General features: G+C 37.2%; 2 protein-coding genes across 3 annotated transcripts in view; one reads left to right on the forward strand and one right to left on the reverse strand.

Annotated features, from left to right (window-relative positions):
- The window catches only part of Ubr3 (Ubr3 ubiquitin ligase), a 149546-nt gene that overhangs the window by 63880 nt on the left and 63374 nt on the right, over positions 1–22292 (forward strand). For both annotated transcript variants that reach the window (XM_067786264.1, XM_067786265.1), the window contains exon 6: positions 2314–2472. In XM_067786264.1, the coding sequence (XP_067642365.1) occupies positions 2314–2472 (159 nt within the window). The remainder of the gene's footprint in view (positions 1–2313; positions 2473–22292) is intronic.
- Positions 15258–21968, reverse strand: LOC137251520 (uncharacterized). The gene is made up of 7 exons (XM_067786263.1): positions 21694–21968; positions 19126–19267; positions 18714–19069; positions 18564–18656; positions 16182–16309; positions 15741–16127; positions 15258–15681 (listed from the first exon to the last, which is right to left on the reverse strand). The coding sequence occupies exons 1-7, from the start codon at positions 21850–21852 to the stop codon at positions 15387–15389; spliced, it is 1560 nt and encodes a 519-aa protein (XP_067642364.1). The 5' UTR covers positions 21853–21968; the 3' UTR covers positions 15258–15386.

A 22292-nucleotide genomic window follows, 5' to 3' on the forward strand; every position in this document is an offset into this window, starting at 1 on the left:
GGAACAAAATACATACCACCCTCTGGGACTAGCAATAAGAGATGAAGAAGAAGGAGAAAAACTTGAGAGAAGAGAAAAGAGAGAAGGAGACTGAGAAAGACATAGAATGAGACGAAGATGGAGGTGATTAGGAAGAAGATTAGGAAAAAGTGTAGAGGGATAGGGCAGAGTTAGACGGAAAAAGCTTATTAAAATATATGCAGATAGGCCAAATTTAGGGCAGAACAACGTCTGCCGGGTCTGCTAGTTGTTTATATTACTGTTGTATATTACTTTGAAGCTAATCAATTTATGAATATATATCAATACAGCACCTGTGTGTCGGCTGTGTGAATCACACATTGCATGGTTATAACCAACAATATTAAGCTCTGAATCACTGATATTCTCTGTGGTATGAGTCCCTGTACAAAAAAACAAAATTTGGAGCTTCTTCTATCATTCTTTCAACTTCTTCCTTATTGGCTGTGATACTGTTTATATTAAGGTATATGTACTTTATTTTATTTTTCAACTTTCGCTGCTTAATGTTATCTTTTAGATTGATGACCTCATAATTTTTTAGTTGCTAATACCCGAGCTTACTTTTTCTTTTTTGCAATTTGTTCACATAGCAAGGACATTCTTTGTCAAATGTATCATGATTTATGTCTAATGGCAGGTTTAACTTTTCCTTTACTTTAATACAATTTAAACATTTATTTATGGGATTTTCATTACACGTTTTTGAATTATGGCTGGCATGGCATTTATGACAGGCTTCCCCATTTTTGCATTCCGTACACTTTACATCTTTCCCAACGGATATTTACTCGTTCTGCAGCAAGTATCTTTGAAAAGTCCTCTTTTTCAGCTTGTATTATAACGTCAAAAACTATTGCATTGCCTCGTTTTCTTTCTATTTTCTTCACAACTTATAATGCACTTTCGCTTATGTGAGCGTTTTGTATTTTTATTCTCTCAATCAACTCAGCATTATCAACTTGAATATTTACACCTTTCACAATTGAGCTTGGGCGAATCATGTTTGGCACCTTAATTTCGTAATCTTTTCCAATATTATTTTCACGTTCTTTCACGTTCATCAATATTTTCACTGTGAATTACCATTACACCGTTGCTTTTTGATGCGATATTCGAAATTTTTAAATTTTTAGGATCTACTTTGCTGTTTAAATCTTGTTTAGTCTTTTCCCTGTTTGTTTTGATTTGGGTTGGGCGGCAAATTCGTTTAGCCCCACTCCCTCCTAGCGGTCCTCAACGAACCACTTGCTTTTCCTGATGAACGCAAGAAGAAGCGAGACGTCCACCTCCCCAACCTCTGCCAGGGTGTCGAAAGAGCGTGAGCCCAGAAATCTGAGCCTTTTTCTTTGAAGCGCCGGGCATCGGCAGAGAAATTGGTAGATCGACTCCTTTTCCTCCTCATCTTACAGTTCGCAGTCAACCCTATTGGTCCATAGCGAGTCCGTTGCCCTGTTCTCATATACGCCGATTCTCCCTAGGAGACAACTCAGCGGCGGTCGGACGGAGCTGTCCACCTCACTAGTGTCTAAGTCGGAACCTTTCCTAGCCATCTCATCCGCGAGTTCATTCCCTTCAATGCCGCTGTGCCTAGGAACCCTGCAAAAGGAGACATTGAGATGACTTATAGAAGCCAGACATGCTCTACACCTCCACACGATGTCCGATTTTATCATGTTGTACTCTAATGCCCTTAAGGCGGCTTGGCTGTCCACAAAGATTGTTACGTTGGTGTTGGAGACCTCGGCTTGGAATACACTGCATGCGTCAGGAATTCGGAATGATTGGCTTAGCTGTAGATGTGTTGAGTACATCCCAGCTCCACTTCCCTTTTCAATTTTTGAGCCGTCGGTGTATATTGTGATGCCCCTGCCGTTGTCTAGGTCCAGGGACATGGCTAAATGAATTTTTTTTTTCGCCCAGATCATTTTGATATATAGAAGTCTATATCTATCTCGATTAGTTTATGCCTTTACGGGGTACAGTTATGCCAACAAAATTAATGTACTCTGTGAGCTCTGCTCAGCTGAGTATAAAGAACAAAAAGTAGGAATTGGTTTACTAACTGAAATAGATAAGTGGTGTCGCAGGGGTCAAAGTATGCCTCTATGTAGACTCAACAATTTTGATTCAAATTTAATTTTTTCATTTTACAATTGAAACACTATGGGGTGGGGGTATTCACGTCAACTCGTTATCGTCTTATCTGCCTAAAAACATCGTTTATTTGATTTATAAGGACCACCCTAACCTACCTACATATTTTATTAATTGATCTTTTATTCAATGTAGGACGAAATGATGCAGGCTTCATTTCATTTTCCACTTCATCGTTACTTGGCTGCGTTTATATGCCAGGCTGTTACCAAAATGGGAATGTCTCTATCGGAAGTGTTGCCAACCAGATCTTATATTCTACCCCTATTAATGATACATCCGCTGCGCGTGCAGGTGAGTACAGTTCAAATACCATTTATTAAGATACACACTTTACTATCAAATTAAAAAAGATCCTTTTGGAGCTGAGCTTACAGTAACTTTGTTAAAAACATGAAGGTAGCTAGATAAGCCCATTTACAACGTCCTTGAAATATTGCATCAAAATTTATCAGGACATTCTTTAAGGGCACATCTTCTCTTGCTTTGGTCTGTTTATATCAGACCTGTTTAATTTGAGTTAGGAATAGTAATTAATTAAATTTCTATTTTAATTGCCGATGATTATGTCAATTGCTTTCCGAAAAAAGCAATTACTAATTGACTATCATTACAAAAAAATAAAAAAAAAACAGATTAATTTTTTACCATTATTGAAAAAAATGAAAAGATAATCATAAAAGCAAAAGTACTCAGAAATAGCTAATTTTACTTTTTGATTTTTTTCGATAATCGTAAAAAATCATGATTTCTTTCAATCAATTGGAAAATGGAAATAATGGCATGTTAGCTGGCTTTTGAAGAAAATAATCATTATTTAACAGGTCTGATTTATATAAAGCTAGTCTTATATTTTTTGGCGGCCACCGTGGTGTGATGGTAGCGTGCTCTGCCAACCACACCGGATGCCCTGGGTTCAAACCCCGGGCAAAGGAACATCAAAAATTTTAGAAATAAGGGTTTTCAATTAGAAGAAAATTTTTCTAAGCGGGGTCGCCCCTCGGCAGTGTTTGGCAAGCGCTCCGGGTGTATTTCTGCCATGAAAAGCTCTCAGTGAAAACTCATCTGCCTTCCAGATGCCGTTCGGAGTCGGCATAAAATCATGTAGGTCCCGTCCGGCCAATTTGTAGGGAAAATCAAGAGGAGCACGACGCAAATTGGAAGAGAAGCTCGGCCTTAGATCTCTTCGGAGGTTATCGCGCCTTACATTTATTTTTTTTTTAGTCTTATATTTTGGTCTTTGTATCATACTTTTATTAAACGCCTTTATTTAGCTTGACTAACAGGCTGGCTGGCTGACTGGTTGGCCGGCACGAATTTTGTAATTGAAATTTAAGTAACTTCCCGATAAGCTACAAGCTTGAAACTTGGAATATATGTAGTTTAGAACCCGATGACAATGCAATAATAAGAAAAAACTCCGATAGGTGGCGCAAGGATCGAGATATTCAAAAAAATCGTATTTGTGGCCGATTTGGCTCATATTTGGAACATGGCCGCCGTGGTGTGATGGTAGCGTGCTCCGCCTACCACACCGAATATCCTGGGTTCACGCCCCGGGAAAAGCACCATCAAAACCTTTAGAAGCAAGTTTTTTCAATTAGAAGAACATTTTTCTAAGTGGGTCGCCCCTCGGCAGTGTTTGGCAAGCACTCCGAGTGTATTTATGCCATGAAAAGCTCTCTATGAAAACTCATCTGCTTTGCAGATGCCGTTCGGAGTCGGAATAAAACAAGTAGGTCCCATCCCGCCAATTTGTAGGAAAAAAGAAATAGGAGCACGACGTAAATTGGAAGAGAAGCTCGGCCTTATTTTTAATACATACATGTATAGAAAGCGGCCTATGAAAAAACTCGCCGCTAGGTCGCGCAAGGATCGAAATATTAAAAAAATCGTATTTGTGGACCGATTAGGTCCATATTTGGAACACATAATACATACAAGAATATAAAGGGACCTATGAAAAAAATCGCTGCTAGGTGGCGCAAGGATCGAGCTATTCACAAAAATCGTATTTGTGGTCCGATTTGGCTCATATTTGGAACACTTAATACATACAAGAATAAAAAGCGACCTATGAAAAAAAAAACCGTTAGGTGACGCAAGTATCGAGATATTCACAACAAATCTTATTTTTGGTCTGTTTTGGCTCATATTTGGAACAAATATTACATACAGTCCGGTAGAAGTGACATCAAAATATTTTGGAGTTGGAGGAAGGACTGGCATACGTGGAGTCGAGTAAAGTCTTTGGAAGGATTATGCATTGAGGACTTAGATTGTAACAAATTGTCAGGAAAGATTTCTTGTAATAGAATAGGAAATAATAGGCAATTAAATAAAGACTAAAAACTTGAAAAAGAAATAAAATAAAAAAAAATTTTAAGTGAAACGGTTTTATTGAAAACAATACTTAAAAAAATAAATGTAAGGCGCGATAACCTCCGAAGAAATCTAAGGCCGAGCCGCACATGTTTTATGCCGACTCCGAACGGCATCTGCAAGGCAGATGACTTTTCACTGAGAGCTTTTCATGGCAGAAATACACGCGGAGCGCTTGCCAAACACTGCCGAGGAGCGACCCCGCTTAGAACAATTTTCTTCTAATTGAAAAAACTTGATTCTAAAGTTTTTGATGGTTAAGTTTCAATGGTACTCAATCCCAAATGCCAGCCACATTGGCCGCTTAAGCTCAACTTCAGTTAAAGTAGACTGAAAAACTGCAGAATAAGTTGAAGCGTAGTTTAACTGACAAACTGAGTTGAACTTGTACCGAAAAACCGGGCCTAAGCAAGCAAGCATTATTTGTTCAATGGTTGTATCTTTGGTGAATTTTGTTGATGTAGTGAGTTCGAATACCGAAATCATCTCAAGAAATTGTCTCTAATAGGAAACTCAAATTTAGAGCCTTAAGATGATACTGAATTACAGAATTCAACTAGTAATAAAACAATTTGGAAACCATTTGTAAATTTTATAGCGACTTTTTTTCTGGAAAAAATGTTACCCTCCTCCTGAACTCTTAGATACTAACTTTGGAACTAGCTCACTTGCTGCTCTGCAAAAAGCCTGAAGTTGTAGGTAATGGTACGCCTGTTGTTTTTTTTTTTTTTGTTGTTTTAGTGATAAGGAAACTCCCCGAAGGCTTTGGGGTACTAGCCCGACTATCTCGGAAACGATTTGGTATGAACACATGAAACCTTCTAGGCTACAACACCCTCCAACCCCCTACCTGCATACCTGCCGCGGGTATATTCTAAGCCCCCTAACCCGCTGGGTGTGATTGATGGTTATAGTTTAAAATAAAACTATATATTTAAATAAATTTTTTTTATTTATTATTTATTATATTCACTTTTAAAAATTTTAAAGATAACTGATTAGAAAATTTTCATTTTGAAATAAGATTAAAAGTAATATAACATAAAAATAATTTACAAATGCCCCTATTACCGTTTACAGCTCAACTCCGGTTGGGTTGAAATTTCGCAATTTGGTATTACAGATTACAACTAAACCTGTCAAAAAATCTCGGTTGAGTTGTCTAGTCTAACAACTTTTTGTGGCATTACCGTTTACAACCTTGTGTTGGTGTACCCTGCAAAAATCGTTGGATCATGTGGTCGACTGGAGTACTTACCATTATACTCCACTGTAATGCAACAATGGACCAACTCATGTTTCTACACGAACACATTGTAAACCGATCATTGCTCGTGTTTAATGATTGTAATCACTATACGATGTTTATTGGACTGTGAGTACTCCATGGATTACTCTGATGTAATCCGGGGCTGGAGTATATGGTCCAGTCCTAGGACATCGCAATGTTAATTGGACCATATTTTTTGTATGAATTGTAGTTAATTTTGGAGTACTCGGTTGGTCCATAGCGAGTACTCTATACATGCGTGCATGGATTACTCGCAATTTTTTCAGGGTAGTTTTTAAAGACGTCAAAATCTTACAACTGATTACTAGCAGTTGTCTCATACAATTTCGCAGTTGTTTTGAAAAAAAGGTAACGTTTTACAAGACGGTTCACCACCCAATTTTTAACAAAAATTAAAAATTTAATTTCTGTCATATCATTTAGGTTCAAATTTTCATGTGGTTGTGGAATTTTGACAGATTTTTTTGTACACACTAATACCGAAAGGCGTTGGATTCACCCACGGTTATTTTTACAAATCGTGGCCGAAGATCGCTGTTATATCGGCTAATCTGGCATCGCCTTATTATCGATTATATGTGTAAGGATTTTCACGATATAGCTCGTCTCTAACAAAATTGTACTCTTTGCATTTAGACGTACATAAGTTATTTGAAATAAAGAAATTAATTAATATCAATTGTCGTTTAAATAATTGGATTGCGTGTTACAACATTTTGGCGACGAGGTGGAGCAATCAAATTTTTAAAAATAAACAATTTAGGAATATCTACCACGCTACATTACATTAGTTTGCAAATTTCTGGATTGGTTAAATCATAACCTCACAAAATGACACTCCCACAAGGTACAACGCCACGAGTGCCACATGCGGCAATGCAGGTGGAAACATTTGATCCATCTCAGAGTTCATGGTCACGATGGGTGGAGCGTCTGGAGATGGCGTTCAACATATTCGACTGCGAGGAAAATAAAAAGGTCAGCATGATATTGCACTATATCCCTGCAAAAATCGCGAGTACTCCATGCATGCATGTATGGAGTACTCGCTATGGACCAACCAAGTGCTCCAAAATTAACCACAATTCAAACAAAAAATATGGTCCAATTCACATTGCGATGTCCTAGGACTGGACCATATACTCCAGCTCCGCATTATATCAGAGTAATCCATGGAGTACCCACAGTCCAATAAACATCGTGTAGTGATTACAATCGTTAAAAACGAGCAATGATCGGCTTACAATATGTTCGTATAGAAACATGAGTTGGTCCATTGCTGCATTACAGTGGAGTATACTGGTAAGTACTCCAGTGGATCCAACAATTTTTGCAGGGATGGGGCAAAGAACATACAATATGCTGTGTGATAAAATAAGTTCGGCAAGAGCAAGTCAGCTGACATATCAACAAATTGTGTCGAAACTAAGTGAGAATTTTGATCCAGATCCCCTGGAAATAGTAGAAAACTATCGGTTCCATTTGCGGAAACAAGAAGAGGGAGAGACAGCGGGAGATTTTGTAATCGCTCTACGGAAGCTGTCAATTAAATGTAAGTTTGGGGAATACTTAGACACGGCGCTTCGCAATCAATTGGTGTTCGGTTTAAGGAGCCAGCGGATACAGAACCGGCTACTGGAAGTAAAGAAGTTAACGTTGGAGACAGCCATCAGTACTGCAGTTGCTATGGAGCTCTCTTAACGAGGTGGCGTGGAAATGCAACATCAAAAAGCGGTAAATAGTATAAAATCTAAATCCTGTAAGATTAATAAAAAGAAAAATCTAAGCAAGAACGAAAAGAAGGTATGTGAAAATAACCATTGTTATCGATGTGGTAATGGGGCCCACATGTAAGCACAAAAATACTGTATGTTTATTTTGTAAAAAAAAGGGCATCTAAGGCGCATGTGTCAAATCAAGCAAAACTGCTCAAACAAATCAAGCAGATCAAGTAGTTGATGAAGTTTGCAACATAGGTTGTAAGATTACTGCAAATTCGAAGATATGTACGAACATCCTAGTTAACAATAATAATGTTAAGTTCGAGGTAGATACGGGATCTTCAGTCTCGCGACTGGTTAAGTGTACTTAAGTTAAATTGGCGTAAAATTTTCGTGGGCTATAATAATGATACGATCTCCGATAGCGAAACGTTGCAGATTTCGGCAAACATCGCATCGGCAGACATCACCCTTACCGAGGTAGTAAAAAAATATAAAAAGGTTTTTGAGAAATCGGCAGGAAAAATTAAAGGAATAAAGGCGAGAATTAAAGTTAGGAAAGACACTATACCAGTATTTCTTAAGCCAAGGCGTGTTCCCTTTTCCTTGAAATTCGCAATAGAGAAGGAAATTGAAGAATTAGTTTCAAGTGGAATTTTAGAGAAGGCCGATTCTAGTGATTGGGCAACGCCCATAGTCGCCATTAAGAAAAGCGACAATAGGGTAAGAATATGTGGTGACACTAAAGTCACAGTCAACCCAAATTTGATAGTAGACGAACATCCCTTGCCAACGATTGACGAAATGTTTGCATCAATGGCTGGCGGAAAGAAATTTACTAAATTAGATCTGACAAAGGCATACTTACAAATGGAAGTGCATGAAGACGACCGTAGTATTTTGACTTTGAACACGCATAAGGGATTGTATACTCCCACCCGGCTATGGTATGGTATCGCTAGTGGCCCAGCAAGGTGGCAAAGAGAAATTGAAAAATTACTTCATGGCATTGAAGGCGTAACGGTATTTATTGATGATATCAAAATTACAACATCAAATAATGAGATGCATTTACAGCGTTTAGAGGCAGTGTTGAAACGATTGCAGGAACACGATATGAGAGTAAATTATGATAAGTGCGAATTTATGGCCGACAAGATTGAGTACTGTGGGTACGTCATTGACAGTAAGGGTATACACAAAATGCAACAAAAGATTGATGCAATACAAAATATGCGCCGGCCGCAGAATAAAGACGAAGTTCGTGCTATGGTGGGGTTAGTTAATTATTATGGTAGATTTTTGCGTAATTTGAGTACAATACTCTACCCCATAAATAACCTGTTGAAAAGTAATGTGAAGTTTTTATGGGACAAAAAGTGTGAAAATTCCTTCATGGAAATTAAAAAACAAATCGGATCGGATGTAGTATTAACGCACTATGACCCTACACTTCCACTCATACTTGCTACCGACGCCTCACCCTACGGAGTGGGGGCGGTAATAAGTCATAGATACCCTGACGCAACCGAGAGACCTATACAGTATGCCTCGCAGACCTTATCATTGGTTCAACAAAGGTATAGTCAAATCGATCGGGAAGCATATGCCATAATTTTTGGCATAAAAAAGTTTCACCAATATGTGTATGGGAGGAAATTTATCCTAGTAACGGATAATAAACCACTTACCCAAATCTTTTCGTCAAAGAAAGGACTTCCTACGTTAACTTCAACTTCCTACGTACGCTTCAAGGATGCAACACTATGCCATCTTTTTAGAATCTTTTGATTTCGAGATTCAGTACCGAAAGGCAGCTGATAACGCGAATGCTGACGCCATGTCTAGACTTCCCTCTGGACAAACATACACAAACATAGAGGAAGTCAATGTTATTGAAATTAATGCAATTGAAACCTTGCCGTTAACTGTAAAAGAGTTAGGTGCGGCAACGGAGTTAGATACGGAGGTATCGAATTTGATAAAAGCCTTAAAGCTAGGAACCACGGCGGAACCCCATGTTCGATTTGGAATTGAACAAACAGAATTCTCTTTGCAACAGAATTGTTTACTCAGAGGCTCACGAGTATACGTACCTAGAAAGCTGCGTAAGAAAGTACTGAGTGAGTTGCACACGGTACATTTTGGCATGACTAAAATGAAGGAGTTAGCAAGAGCTTATTGCTGGTGGAAAGGTATGGATGGTGAAATTGAGGAGATGGTAAAAAACTGCTCAGAATGTCAACTATACCGTCCGAGTCCCGCAAAGGTCATTAATTGTTGGAAACCAGCAGAAGCACCATTTGACCGCGTCCACGTTGATTTTGCTGGACCATTTAAAAGATGTAATTTTTTGGTTATGGTCAACTCGTTTTCGAAGTGGCCAGAAATTCACCTAGTGCGCGATCAAACTACAGAGACAACTATACAAAAATGCATAGAGATTTTTAGCTCTTTTGGAATTCATAGAGTGCTCGTCAGCGGCCACGGTACGCAGTTTACATCGCGAGAATTTCAAAATTTTCTCAAGCAAAACGGAATATTGCACAAAATGGGAGCACCATATCACCCAGCCACAAATGGCCAGGCAGAACGTTATGTACGAACACTTAAAGAAAAATTGAAATCCTTGGATTGCGATAAGCAGAACATGAGAAAGGAGTTATGCAAAGTGCTCCTCGCATACCGCCGAGCCAAACATTCTTCTACGGGCAAATCACCATCGCAATTAGTTTTTGGGCGACAGATAAGGTCCCGATTAGATTTGATGATACCAGAAAAGAAGCAAGATTCAGGTAAGGGTGAAGAAAAACAAGTTTTACAAAAATCTGAGGAACCAAAATTTAAATTGGGGGAGAGAGTCGCGGATAGGGACTATCTATCAGATAAAAGATGGAAATTCGGTAAAATTACGGAAGTCCTAGGCACCGTTCACTTCATGGTTCTTTTAGATGATGGTAGACTGTGGAAACGTCATGTGAATCAGCTTCGTGCAGTGGGTTCTGAAATTGTTAATTTGGATAGACCACACCATACACTTGTCGACGATGGTAACATCAATGGCACTATACAAAATGAGGAAATTGATACGGAAGTGGTTGAAGATCCTGGGGCAGGAAATCCGCCAATTAGGCGGTCAAATAGTGTTCGCCAAGCACCATCCCGATTAGAATACAAAACTTTTAAGTAAAAAGGGGAAAATGCTGCATAAGATACATAAGCTTACCTTTACACAACTAAGATTTAATATACCTGAATTTCATTAGATGTTAAAAAATTTTTAATGTCATCATTTATTAGTTATGAAGAACAGAGATATACGAAACATTTATGTAACACAAATGTAACAGAAGAACGGAGAAAAGTGAGCGAAAATGTATAAAGATCGAATGTTCAATTGTATCCAAACTTTGCATAAATAGGCGGGGTGAGCTGTTATATCGCCTAATCTGGCATCGCCTTATTATCGATTATATGTGTAAGGATTTTCACGATATAGCTCGTCTCTAACAAAAATGTACTCTTTGCATTTAGACGTAAGTTATTTGAAATAAAGAAATGAATTAATATCAATTGCCGTTTAAATAATTGGATTGCGTGTTACAACAGTCGCCAACGCAGAAAAATGTTCTGTGCAAAAAAACTATGGATCGGGTCTCATATTTTGGACCCTCTCGGGGCCATTTTGTGGGTTTTTGTAAATATTTTTCGACAGAAATAAAATTTTAAATTTCCGCTTTCAAATCCTAAAAACGGAGATCGAATGACGTCTTTTGATACCACCTTTGATAAAAGTTAGATGGTGCACGGTCTCATAAACGTTACCGAATAAAAACAGAAAATTGAAAGCCGGTAGTTAAACTTTTTTAATCAAACAATAATCAACAATTTTGTACAGATTTATAGAAAAAACAACGTTTAAACGAAGGATTACATTGAATAACTTTTTGACTTTATGGAGCGACATTCCGAAGTCGGACGAGGCTGGCCGCAGTTCAGATGCAGCCAAAATAGGTGAAATTATGCGAACGTGAGTCCAATCGATACTACCCACTACTCCTGGGAGTCCTGTTTTATAGTAAAATACAATTTTTGGTGTTTGGGTCTTAATCTACTTCGCACAAATATGTTCCTCAATAAGATCTAAAACCAGTCCAATACCAAAATCATTTCCAAATCATTTTTAATAGCTGCCATCAGCAAGGAATCTGAGCGTGGCGCATAATTTTAAAATAGGGGTACAGCCTTCCCTCGAACGCGTTTGCGGAAATGATCCTTAAATGTGTTTAGTAATGAGCAAAATGCTTCCTTTCAAATGTGCAAAATAAGTTCATTTGAAGCTCATCATTTGTCACTTAAACATTTCCTTACTTGGTGCTTGGCGGTTCTAAGGGATTGGAATGATCACGCGAATGTTTTCCGTATTCCTCGACATATCAATCGCCCACATTTTTGCCATTATAAAATAGATTTCATATAATATCCGTTTTGCTTTTAATAACAAAATCACTTTTGCAAATGCCTAAATTTCCGCCACAAATTGATCAGCTGTTCATTTATCTGTCAAATCATCACTTTCTGAAGTTGGCAACTCAATTCAGCTTCAACTGAAATAAGTTGTAATTCGTAATACCAAACAGGAGTTGAGTTGTTTTAATTACAACCCAACTAAGTTGAGTTGTAAACGGTAATAGGGGCAAAAATTAAAGTATATTTTACAAAGTAGATAACCCTACATATACTTATTTTAACAATTATTGATAGATTTTCACGTTGGCCTGAAGCTTATCCACTTAAAGTCCTTTCAACAAATATTATGGTAAACACTTTTATTCAAAGTTATATACCACGATTTGGTATACCATTAAATATTATAGTAATCAATATAAACTGTAAATAAAAAATTAAAAAATAAATTTTTCGTTTCACTGGAGGGGGAGTATTTATTGTATTTATTCAGACGATTTGACAATTTTGGTATTCTGTGTTCCAATCTCGTTCTATCCAACTTCGAATCGTTCGATTTTGTGTATTCTGCATTTCGATCGTAGTTCCGTTTTTCTAAGTTGCAAATTAGTTGGCCGAAAAATATTTTCTTTTTATTTTTTTATTAATTTATAACAGAATTTTTACAAAAATGTAAGTAAAACTTGTTAAGAAACGTAGAAGGCTTGATGATGATTGTTTTTTATATGTTTCCAGGTCAAAAACAACATGTCGATGTCGAAGTCTTTGGACATATTTGCCCCGCAAAAGTATCTAACACATACTTGAAAGCATCCTTATTAAGTCGAAAGTTTTTTTGAACCTAAATACGAAAATAAGTCATTAAACTTTACCACTTTTAAGTTAAATTTCATACAATTCGTCACTCATCTCAAATGGATTACATAAATCTCGCAATATTTGCCTTTCCATTCTCGCCTGGCCATTTTCGTATGCGTTGCTTTCCAACTCCACAAATAATGCCGCGGCTATTGATTCCATTATAATAGACAGCTATGATTTGTGTATTTTCGTTGGGTCCAGTTATATGCCAAATAAAGCTGCCGGAGTAGAGGAAGGTGAAGCAAAAAAGTAAACAATCCTTGCGGAAAGAATAAATAAATCTTTATAAAGTATTTTAGGCCAGTGCAATGAAATTAGCATCCATCAAATTCAAAAAATGTCAACTATATTCGTGCAGGAATCCGTTTTAACAAAACTTGGTGGCCACGGCAGGGAATTGACCAAAAGAACGACAAAAACACACTTACAATTATGAAAGCACTTCACTCAAGAAAATATAACACTGCGGCAATATATTCTATTGCTTTTTTTGTACATAATGGCGTGGATAATAAAATATAAACGTTTTTCAATGTTTTTTTACAAATTTTCTTTAATTTATTTTGTTCCAATATTCACACATTCCGTACAAACAGCTGATTTCGAAAAATCATTTGCTCTTCCTCTTCTCGTTACGATTCCGTTGTAATGCAGAATACCCAACTTCGATTAAAGCGGAGCGTAGAACGGGAACGTAATCGAAATGCAGAATAGGGGTGATTATTTAAAGTCGACGACAAACTATGGTCGACTGCATAATATAAAATATATATAAATATACAACTCAAAAGATAAAATTTAAGATATAAAAATAAAAGATAAAATTTAAGATATATCGAGTATATGTAGGGTTATCTACTTTGTAAAATATACTTTAATTTTGTAAATTATTTTTATGTTATATTACTTTTCATCTTATTTCAAAATGAAAATTTTCTAATCAGTTATCTTTAACTTTTTTAAAAAAGTGAATATAATAAATAGAATACATTTATTTAAATATATAGTTTAACACTATAATGGTGCCCTCTTTTAATGAAACACAACGGCGACATCTGCCTATCACAACTGATGTGTACGAAAATATCACGACCTCTGCTTCTCAGGTGTCCCAATGATCCAGAGCATTCCTGTGGAAATTGAGCGTGATACGGAGCTAGAAATCTCAATGGGTGATGGCTAGTAAAATCTTTGCTTATGTTGCATTGTCACCGAGTTTGTTCTGTGCGATCACTCACAAATTGGCATTAATACCCCCTAACGGGAGTCCATGGAAACTTCCAGTTTCTATAGGGTTCGGCCAAAGAGACATATGTAGGTGTTAAAGGCGTTGGCTAAATATTGCAATTGACATACATTGGGTATGTTGGGGTTTGTTCTGGATAAGTAAAAGTTTGACCTATGACAGTATCCCGATCGAAGTTGTGCAAGAGTGACCCGAGTTTGGGATTCAAGGGGTTTATAAGCGCAATACAAAGCTTCCGCAACCCAATTGTTAACCTCACCTACGCGAGGGGAATCTTGTTAGAAGTATGAATGTATCATTATTTAGCAGGCAAGGCTTTAGCGACCCCAAGTTCCCTATGGAGCTAGGGGGTGGGGAGGCCGGTATGGTCGAGAAGGTTTAATGTGGTCATATAAATCGTTCCCGAGATGGTCGGGCTAGTATCTTAATAATGCTTTGTTACTGGAACGTACCGGATCTATATCCGGCAAAGGACCATCAACATCGATAACAGTCTATAAAGCCTTCGGGGAGTGTCTTTATCGTTATACACCAACAACAGTGGCCCGTGTCTCCCTGGGGATATTGCTTTCCTCAACTGCGAACTTCTGGTATTTGACACTGAGAATGGGGTTCGCTTGGCAATTATCGGCATAGGACTGTGCCGAATTATCATGGATTAGACGGACGGCTTGTTTTTCAAACGTCGTGAGTTATTGTGCGCCGCACTTCTTAGTGCTTACGAGATGACTCCTTAAATCCCGGCAGGCGGAGCCTCTTCAATCAGATGTCTGTACATCGTCGGTTTAAATTACTGTTTTTAGTATTTGTTTTGCTAACAAATGTGCCTCCCTATGCTAGGGGTTTTCTACGGCTCCGAGTCAAGTCTTCTCTGGACATTATTCTTGTCGACTAGCACCTTAGGTCCCCTCACTTCTTTGATTTCACTTTTGTTCTTCGCATCCACTTTAAGGCTTCGATTATTGCGGTTTTTATGGTATATAATTTGGATAATAACGGATTAGTGGAATGTAGGGAAGTCAGGTGCATACCTACTGAACGTAGAGAATTCATCGTAAAAGTAAATACAATCGAACAATCCGGCAATTTATCTCAAACTAAAATGTAATATAAATTTATTGAATTTTAAATAGTGCCTATATATTCTTTATATACATATGTATATATGTGTGTATTCAAATGCCTTTTAAATAGTTAAATACATATAAATCTACATGCAATAGCTCCTAAGCAACTTAAGTTAATTTATTGTTTGCGGAACACGAACGTGCGGCGTAAAATCGTAGGTCATTGTCTTTGGTGCAAGAAAACCGCCATAGCCAGTACGTCCCTTATGGTATATACCGAGACCGGAAAGAGGCACTGGAGGATTTGATATCACATCCTGTGTATCGATAAAAGGCACTGTGCTTTGTGCAGCATCTTTGTTCATGTTGGTATTAACAAAATCAATATATTGATTGTGCCGTGAATCCGGAATCGACTTGACTATAGTTCGCGTAGACATGTCTGGGTCTATCAGATAAATTTTTTGTCTAGTTGTGATAAACAAATTAGTTTTATTATGTATATTTTCCATAATAATAGTAATTACCTGCGATCACCGCTTACATCTGTATTATCGTTAGATTTCCAAAAACTGTTTGCTTCCGGTGAAATTAACTTGCCAGTTTTAAAATCAAATTCTGCTAGCTTAGCTTCTAAATTCAAATGGGCACCAACAATTCGAAAACGTACACCAACAACTACAAAAGAATTATCACTGGTATAAATGTCATCTAAATCGATTGAACGACTTTCGTAGCTGAGTGTGTGATAGTCACGCCCATTTCGCACATCTCTATCAAATATTTGATAATCTTCAATTGGTTTCCATGTTAAGCTTGTGCGATTTATTGCTCCTCTTGGCAACATTTCACCCTCTTGAATTTGCAAATGAAATATACGATTATGTTTCTTGAAACGTAAACCTGTAACAACTCTAAAAATAGAAATAATTAATTAATTCACATTTTCGTAAAGAGCCACTGTTTACCTATTATTTTCTACATTTGATTCTGTATCACGTAAATTAAAATAGCGATCAGATTTAATACTAATTTCATCGCACAGACAAAAACAATAACTGCAGTGCCAGAAAAGGTAGCGCCACCACGAGTCCACCTGCAATTTAAAAAGGAAAAATTAGTAAAAGCGATACCCATAAACATCGAGGGCAAAGTGGTAACATTCGTGATCGTACTTCTTGATTGGTATTCGGCATGATGATATACGTGAACGAGTAGTCGAACGTAACCACTGAACTGACCTATCACGTAATTTTCAATCGTATCGTATTCGATTCGTAATCGCATGATATGATTCGGCCCCAGCATTCCATGGACTATTTAGAATTTCGTGCCGATTTTGTAATTGCTTTTCTTTATAATTTTTATTTAAAATATATATCATTGTGAATTCCTACAGTTCATTTCAACAGGAGTTGTAACGTAGAGTCACTCTTGAAAACTACTACATCTGCATAATGAGGCGAGAATACTCCCCATCAGGGAGAGAAATGAGATGCTGACCAAACAGTTCCTGTTGAATACCCAGAAACCTGGGCATCCCAACAGGCATCTGATTGATGAACCAGCACCGCCTAGGGGCTTAAGGCGTCATATCCGTAAGCATTTTGAGGAAATACGGCACCTGAGAACCCAGCCGTATGAAGTGAAAAAACACAAGCAGGTCCTTGGTGAACTCCATAAACAGGCGTCGGACTTTTATGCCGGGAATTGCCCGGTGAATCCAGTACTTAAAGAAAATTATCCAAAACTCGCGGAAGAGGAACGCATACTCCCCAGGGAAACGCGTGTCACTCTTGCTCAACTTCGTTCTGGATACTGTAACAGGTTAAACTCTTACCTATCCAGAATCAACCCCGACATACAAAATGTATGCCCCGCTTGCAATGTGTCGCCACATGACACCAACCATCTCTTTAATTGTAATGTGGAACCAACGCCTCTAACACCCCTTTCCTTATGGTCCACCCCTGTTGAAACGGCAAGTTTCCTTGGACTCCCGTTAGAGGATATTGATGACAATTTGTGATCGGTCGCGGCTATTAGGTGGGGCGAGCATTGCTACAACAACGACAACAACAACAACTACAACATTGATCTGAATAGGAATGAGTTAGGTGGGAATATTCGAGAAACAGTTTTTCGAAAAAGTTATGGACCTTTGCATCCCTCCAACGCCGTTGCTTGAAGATTTTTCGCCACTCGCAAGAAGTTTTCATAGCACAATACGATTCGAGAGTATATTTATTTGGGTTCAAGGGATAAGGGATAAGAAGACAGTTCGATGATCTCCAACATGTTGGTCATTAGAGGCGACTAAAATTCACAGACTTAAAGATGCCAGGGGCAAATCAAAATTGCTTCCGCTGCGGCTGGGATAGTACCAGAAGGCTCACTAAGATCGAACCCTGTCTATATCCGTAATATCCTCCTAAATATTCCAGGCATGTCTTTGCACTTACAACACCTCGAAACTGTTTGCGCTGTCTACCACCAGAATAATGGACAACTGCAACAGTATATCAGCGCACAAAAGTAGCTGATTTGGCATCCAATCAATGACCCTAAAGCCCTGATAGGTCAAGCTCCGGTGAAGTTTATCGACTCTTGCCGACGATCTACTTTGATGAGCTCGATGCAGGCGCAAATTCATCCCGCGCTTCTAGAATGGATTGTACATGCCTATTAGTTTTGGTTGTATGTATTTCAAACACGAATTTTATAATTTGTTTTTTATTTGACGCAAGAACTCCTACACAGAAGAGCATGGCTCAATTATATGGTTGGCTCGTCTCATCAGCTGATTTTATTTTTTCATTTCACTGGTATATGGATTGTCAAAAGTAGATGACAAACGAAAAATTTAACTAACACATTGAAAATTATTTACTGCCGTGGTGGTACATTTTTTTTTAGTAAATGTAACTAATTCAGCACATTATTTTCTCTCAACACTTTCCTCTCCATTCCATTCGCCTAACACCAACACGCAGATTTTGATAATCTGAACAAAGGTATGTTGTTGCTGTAGAGATGAGCCAACCATATAGTTGAACCATGGAGAAGAGAGAACTGCGAAGTTCGCTATTACTTTGTTAACTCAATTTTTATCATACCTTAATGTATAGAGAAGGAATAATTTACAAATTACTACTAGGATTCTCGATCTTCATTTTTGGAAGTGTGTCAAGCCTACTAATACCCAGGCAAAGAATTTCCCGGTGAATATCCATTTTCTATTAGTTTCTCTGAAATTTCACAGGACAAAGCTGTAAATATTCATACGATTTTTCTCCTACTAACCATGGAATGCTCTACATATACATACATATTTGTTAGTACTTTTTTACCTTTGTAGTCCCGCGAACGCATGACGATCTCTGACCAAGTACACGACCATTTTCATATTCTGTATATTCATAGCGGCGTGCGCTGTTGCGGCTCTAAATAAAAGCAAAAATAACTATTTTATGTTATATAAAAAATTCATTTGAGCTTACAGCTGGACACACCCACATATCAGAGTCCACAAATGTGCAATGATACAATTTGCCTGTACAACGTGGTTGACGTGCACAATAAAGATTTTTAAAACAAGTTTCCGATCTCGTGGATTGATAAAAATCGCATGTCTCACGGCATGTTTCCTCTGTATTCAAATCAACTTCGTTCTCGATATATCCCTGTAGGAGACGTGTCACTTCATCATAATTCTCACCTTTTATAAATTTGTTTGGATCACAGCGCCATAATATGCGATCTGCTCGACGCATAACTTCACGCAACAATTTGAGTGTGCGCCCAGTACGTTTCTCATAATCCATTCGCATTAGCTCAGCTTCCTGTGTAAAGTTGCCTGTAAAAGACAAGAGGAAATGAACCCAAATGATTATTTCCTAATAACAATTCTACCTTTGCCGTATAGCCTTAACATCATCCAAGAAAACTCCATCATTATATAACCCTTTAATTCGGTCAGCGCTATGTCGGTGTATAGTGAATATACGAATTGTTGGGCTGATTGTTGTGTATGACATATTTGATCTGTCGATTCCTTGTACAAAAAACAAAAAAGTTTTAATTTTGCAAATAATGGAGACATGGAGCATGTACTTGTTAATAAATGACAGTTTCAAAAATTTAATTTAGGTAAAATATTTTAAGGTCAGCAAGGACGAAACTTTGGTCAATATCTCGACGACGAGGTCCTGAATAGAAAAATGATTAGAATCACTAAATCAGTGGACTCGGAATACCTGAATCCATCCCAATGTTACGGTCGCGACACGTTTAGAAACTTAGAAATAAATTAAACGGCTTAACCTTTCCTAATGAAATTGGTGTTATAGTATTTAGATGTTGTTTGACACGTACGCATAGAATTAATTCCTCAAATTCTATTCCTCATGTTATTAAACTTTTCCCCTTCTTCGCGTTATGGTAGCGACATCATTTTTATTAAAGTTTAGGCAGTTACTGTGAGCCGCACATTCTTCCAAAGTCCTTGAGATTTGTTTCGAATTGAGGAAAAATTATGTAGAATTCATCGCAGCTTAATTTAATGTTTGTAAAAGAAGGGTAAATTCATAAATAATCTTTGCAACTTCGGTTACGATTCTTGAAATTATCTTGCTATCAAGTTACATCTTCGGTACAATATCCCAATGCGAAAAATTTTTAAATTATATTGCAGTAGCCTTACTTGGACGCACGTAAACGATTTGGGATAGTGAAAGATGGAATTTGAAATTTCAGAGGGTTCTGATTTGGTAGAAAATCTCTTATGTTCATGTATACAATACAAATATTTTTGGAAACATCCCAGAGCCTATCTATAAATATATTTTATACAAGCGTTTTTATCTACATATTCATAGTTCTATATAATTTGTTATTTTCACAAATCTTGCTTTGTTAATTAGCAGCTGCTTCCCTCGCCGCGTAGATACTTACATAAGTAAGTTAAATTTAATTTACTTTCTCTTCTGAGTATTGATTGCATTAACGTTAGAAATTTTTAAACCAAATGGGGCAATTCGCTTAAAATTTTCTTATAAATATATTGACTTACATAAGTACAAAGTATGTAAAAAACGCCGTGAGTACAAAATACTCGTGAAGTTCGATGTGTAAGCATACAGTGTGTCTATTACATTTTTTAAGTTCACAAGAGCTCGCCAAAGGTTAAAAGTTAACTAGAACAGATGTAACTTTACCAGAAACCAATAACTTCGGGGTTTTTGAGAAGAGCTTCGTCAGCTTCTTATAAATAACAACCAACACCGACCAGATAATGTTTTATTATCGGCTTACTATCAATAGCGAATTATTATCATCGAGCTATGAGCTTGTTATCGCCTAGTTATCGGCTTGTTATCGATGGGTTACAGATGTGTCATTGATATTATAATCAAGTTTTTTCGGTATCCGTTTCGTAACAACCCGATCAAGCGTCGATAACATTCAAACTCATCGATAACAAACCGTTAGCACTTCGCTAACAAATTGATAGCACGCATTCCGGTTAGACTCCTTGGATTTTGACTTCTAGCCTTTTCTTTCGTCACACCTACTTTTCTTTTTTTCCTTTCCTATCCTTTCTTTTTTTCCTTTCCTCTGCTTGTCTTGATTTTCTGCCTGATTTAAAAAATAAATGTAAGTCGAGCTTCTCTTACTTCATATAAAATCTATCACGTCCATTGTTCCCCATTATGCTACAGTGTGGTGACTACCTACGTCTTTATTCTGTATTACTACATACAGCATGTCAATACCACTCACTACGCCTGAATTGACATGTTACCTATGTCCCCCAAATAGCATATCACTTACAAAGACAAGGCCTACGTCTACGCTTACAACTTTACACCTTACTCTTACATTCAGAACTCCCCCATACCGTGAGCGAAGATGTTTACACATCAAATATTGAAATTATTAAAATATCCCAACAAAAAATAACCCTGCACTGTGTACAATAAGCAGTTTCGTGTTATCCAGGCTTGTTCAATTTGACTTCTGTTAACTTTAAATCAATTTTCTTTCTTTTTCGTTAAAGTCTCACTGAAACTATCGAGCGTTTTTACGAATTTATTGTTATTCATATTATTTACATACGACGAATAGGAGACCTTGGTAATAGCCTAAATAATTTTATAAAAATTCTCTATTAACTGGTTTCGAGTTCATGAAATCTTAAAAAATATCTGAAAATCAAACTAATCACTCTCAAGTATCTACAAATTATTATTCAGATCAAGGTTTCTTGTCTGTCAAAAAGAAATTAAGATTAAAAAATAGTTATTGTAAATAGTACATTTGTAAGGGTCTTAATATCTCCTAAAACATCAATTTATACAATAATAAATTAGTTACAGCAATATAATATATTATATTGAAAACAAGTGACACTAGCTACAAGGCTTTCGGTCGTCCTAACAATAAAAACACAAACAAGTTAAGAAATACAAATTAACTAACCAGCATTGCTCTATAATACAGAGTTTGCTTCACCATCACAAGTTCCACATCCTGAAAAATGCGTGACATTGAAAAGGAGTTATCATTGCGAAGTACTGCATCGCAAATATCCAGGAGAGCGCGTTCATTTAACTCAGCGGTGTTGTTGTGTGCACTCATATAATTCTGCAAGTCCACAAATTGAAAAGAGTTGAACCATTGATGTTTCACTCACAATTCGCGCAAATATTGTATATAGTACACATAAAACATGCATGCTTCACATTTTATATAAACATTAGTAGTAGTAGTATCATCTACAAAAATCGGTATATTTTCCCCGTTTTTTGAACTGTTAGTTGGTGAAGATCTCAAAAATGGGAACAATTAATATTCAGCAAAAAGTAAAAAGGCTTAGTAGTTCAGATGTATTACCAAAAATTTAGCACTTTGAAAAAAATTTGAGCACCTTAGGTCCCCTCACTTCTTTGATTTCACTTTTGTTCTTCGCATCCACTTTAAGGCTTCGATTATTGCGGTTTTTATGGTATATAATTTGGATAATAACGGATTAGTGGAATGTAGGGAAGTCAGGTGCATACCTACTGAACGTAGAGAAT

Source organism: Eurosta solidaginis, chromosome 4 (assembly GCF_040869045.1).
Source record: "Eurosta solidaginis isolate ZX-2024a chromosome 4, ASM4086904v1, whole genome shotgun sequence".
NCBI classification, from domain to species: Eukaryota; Metazoa; Arthropoda; class Insecta; order Diptera; family Tephritidae; genus Eurosta; species Eurosta solidaginis.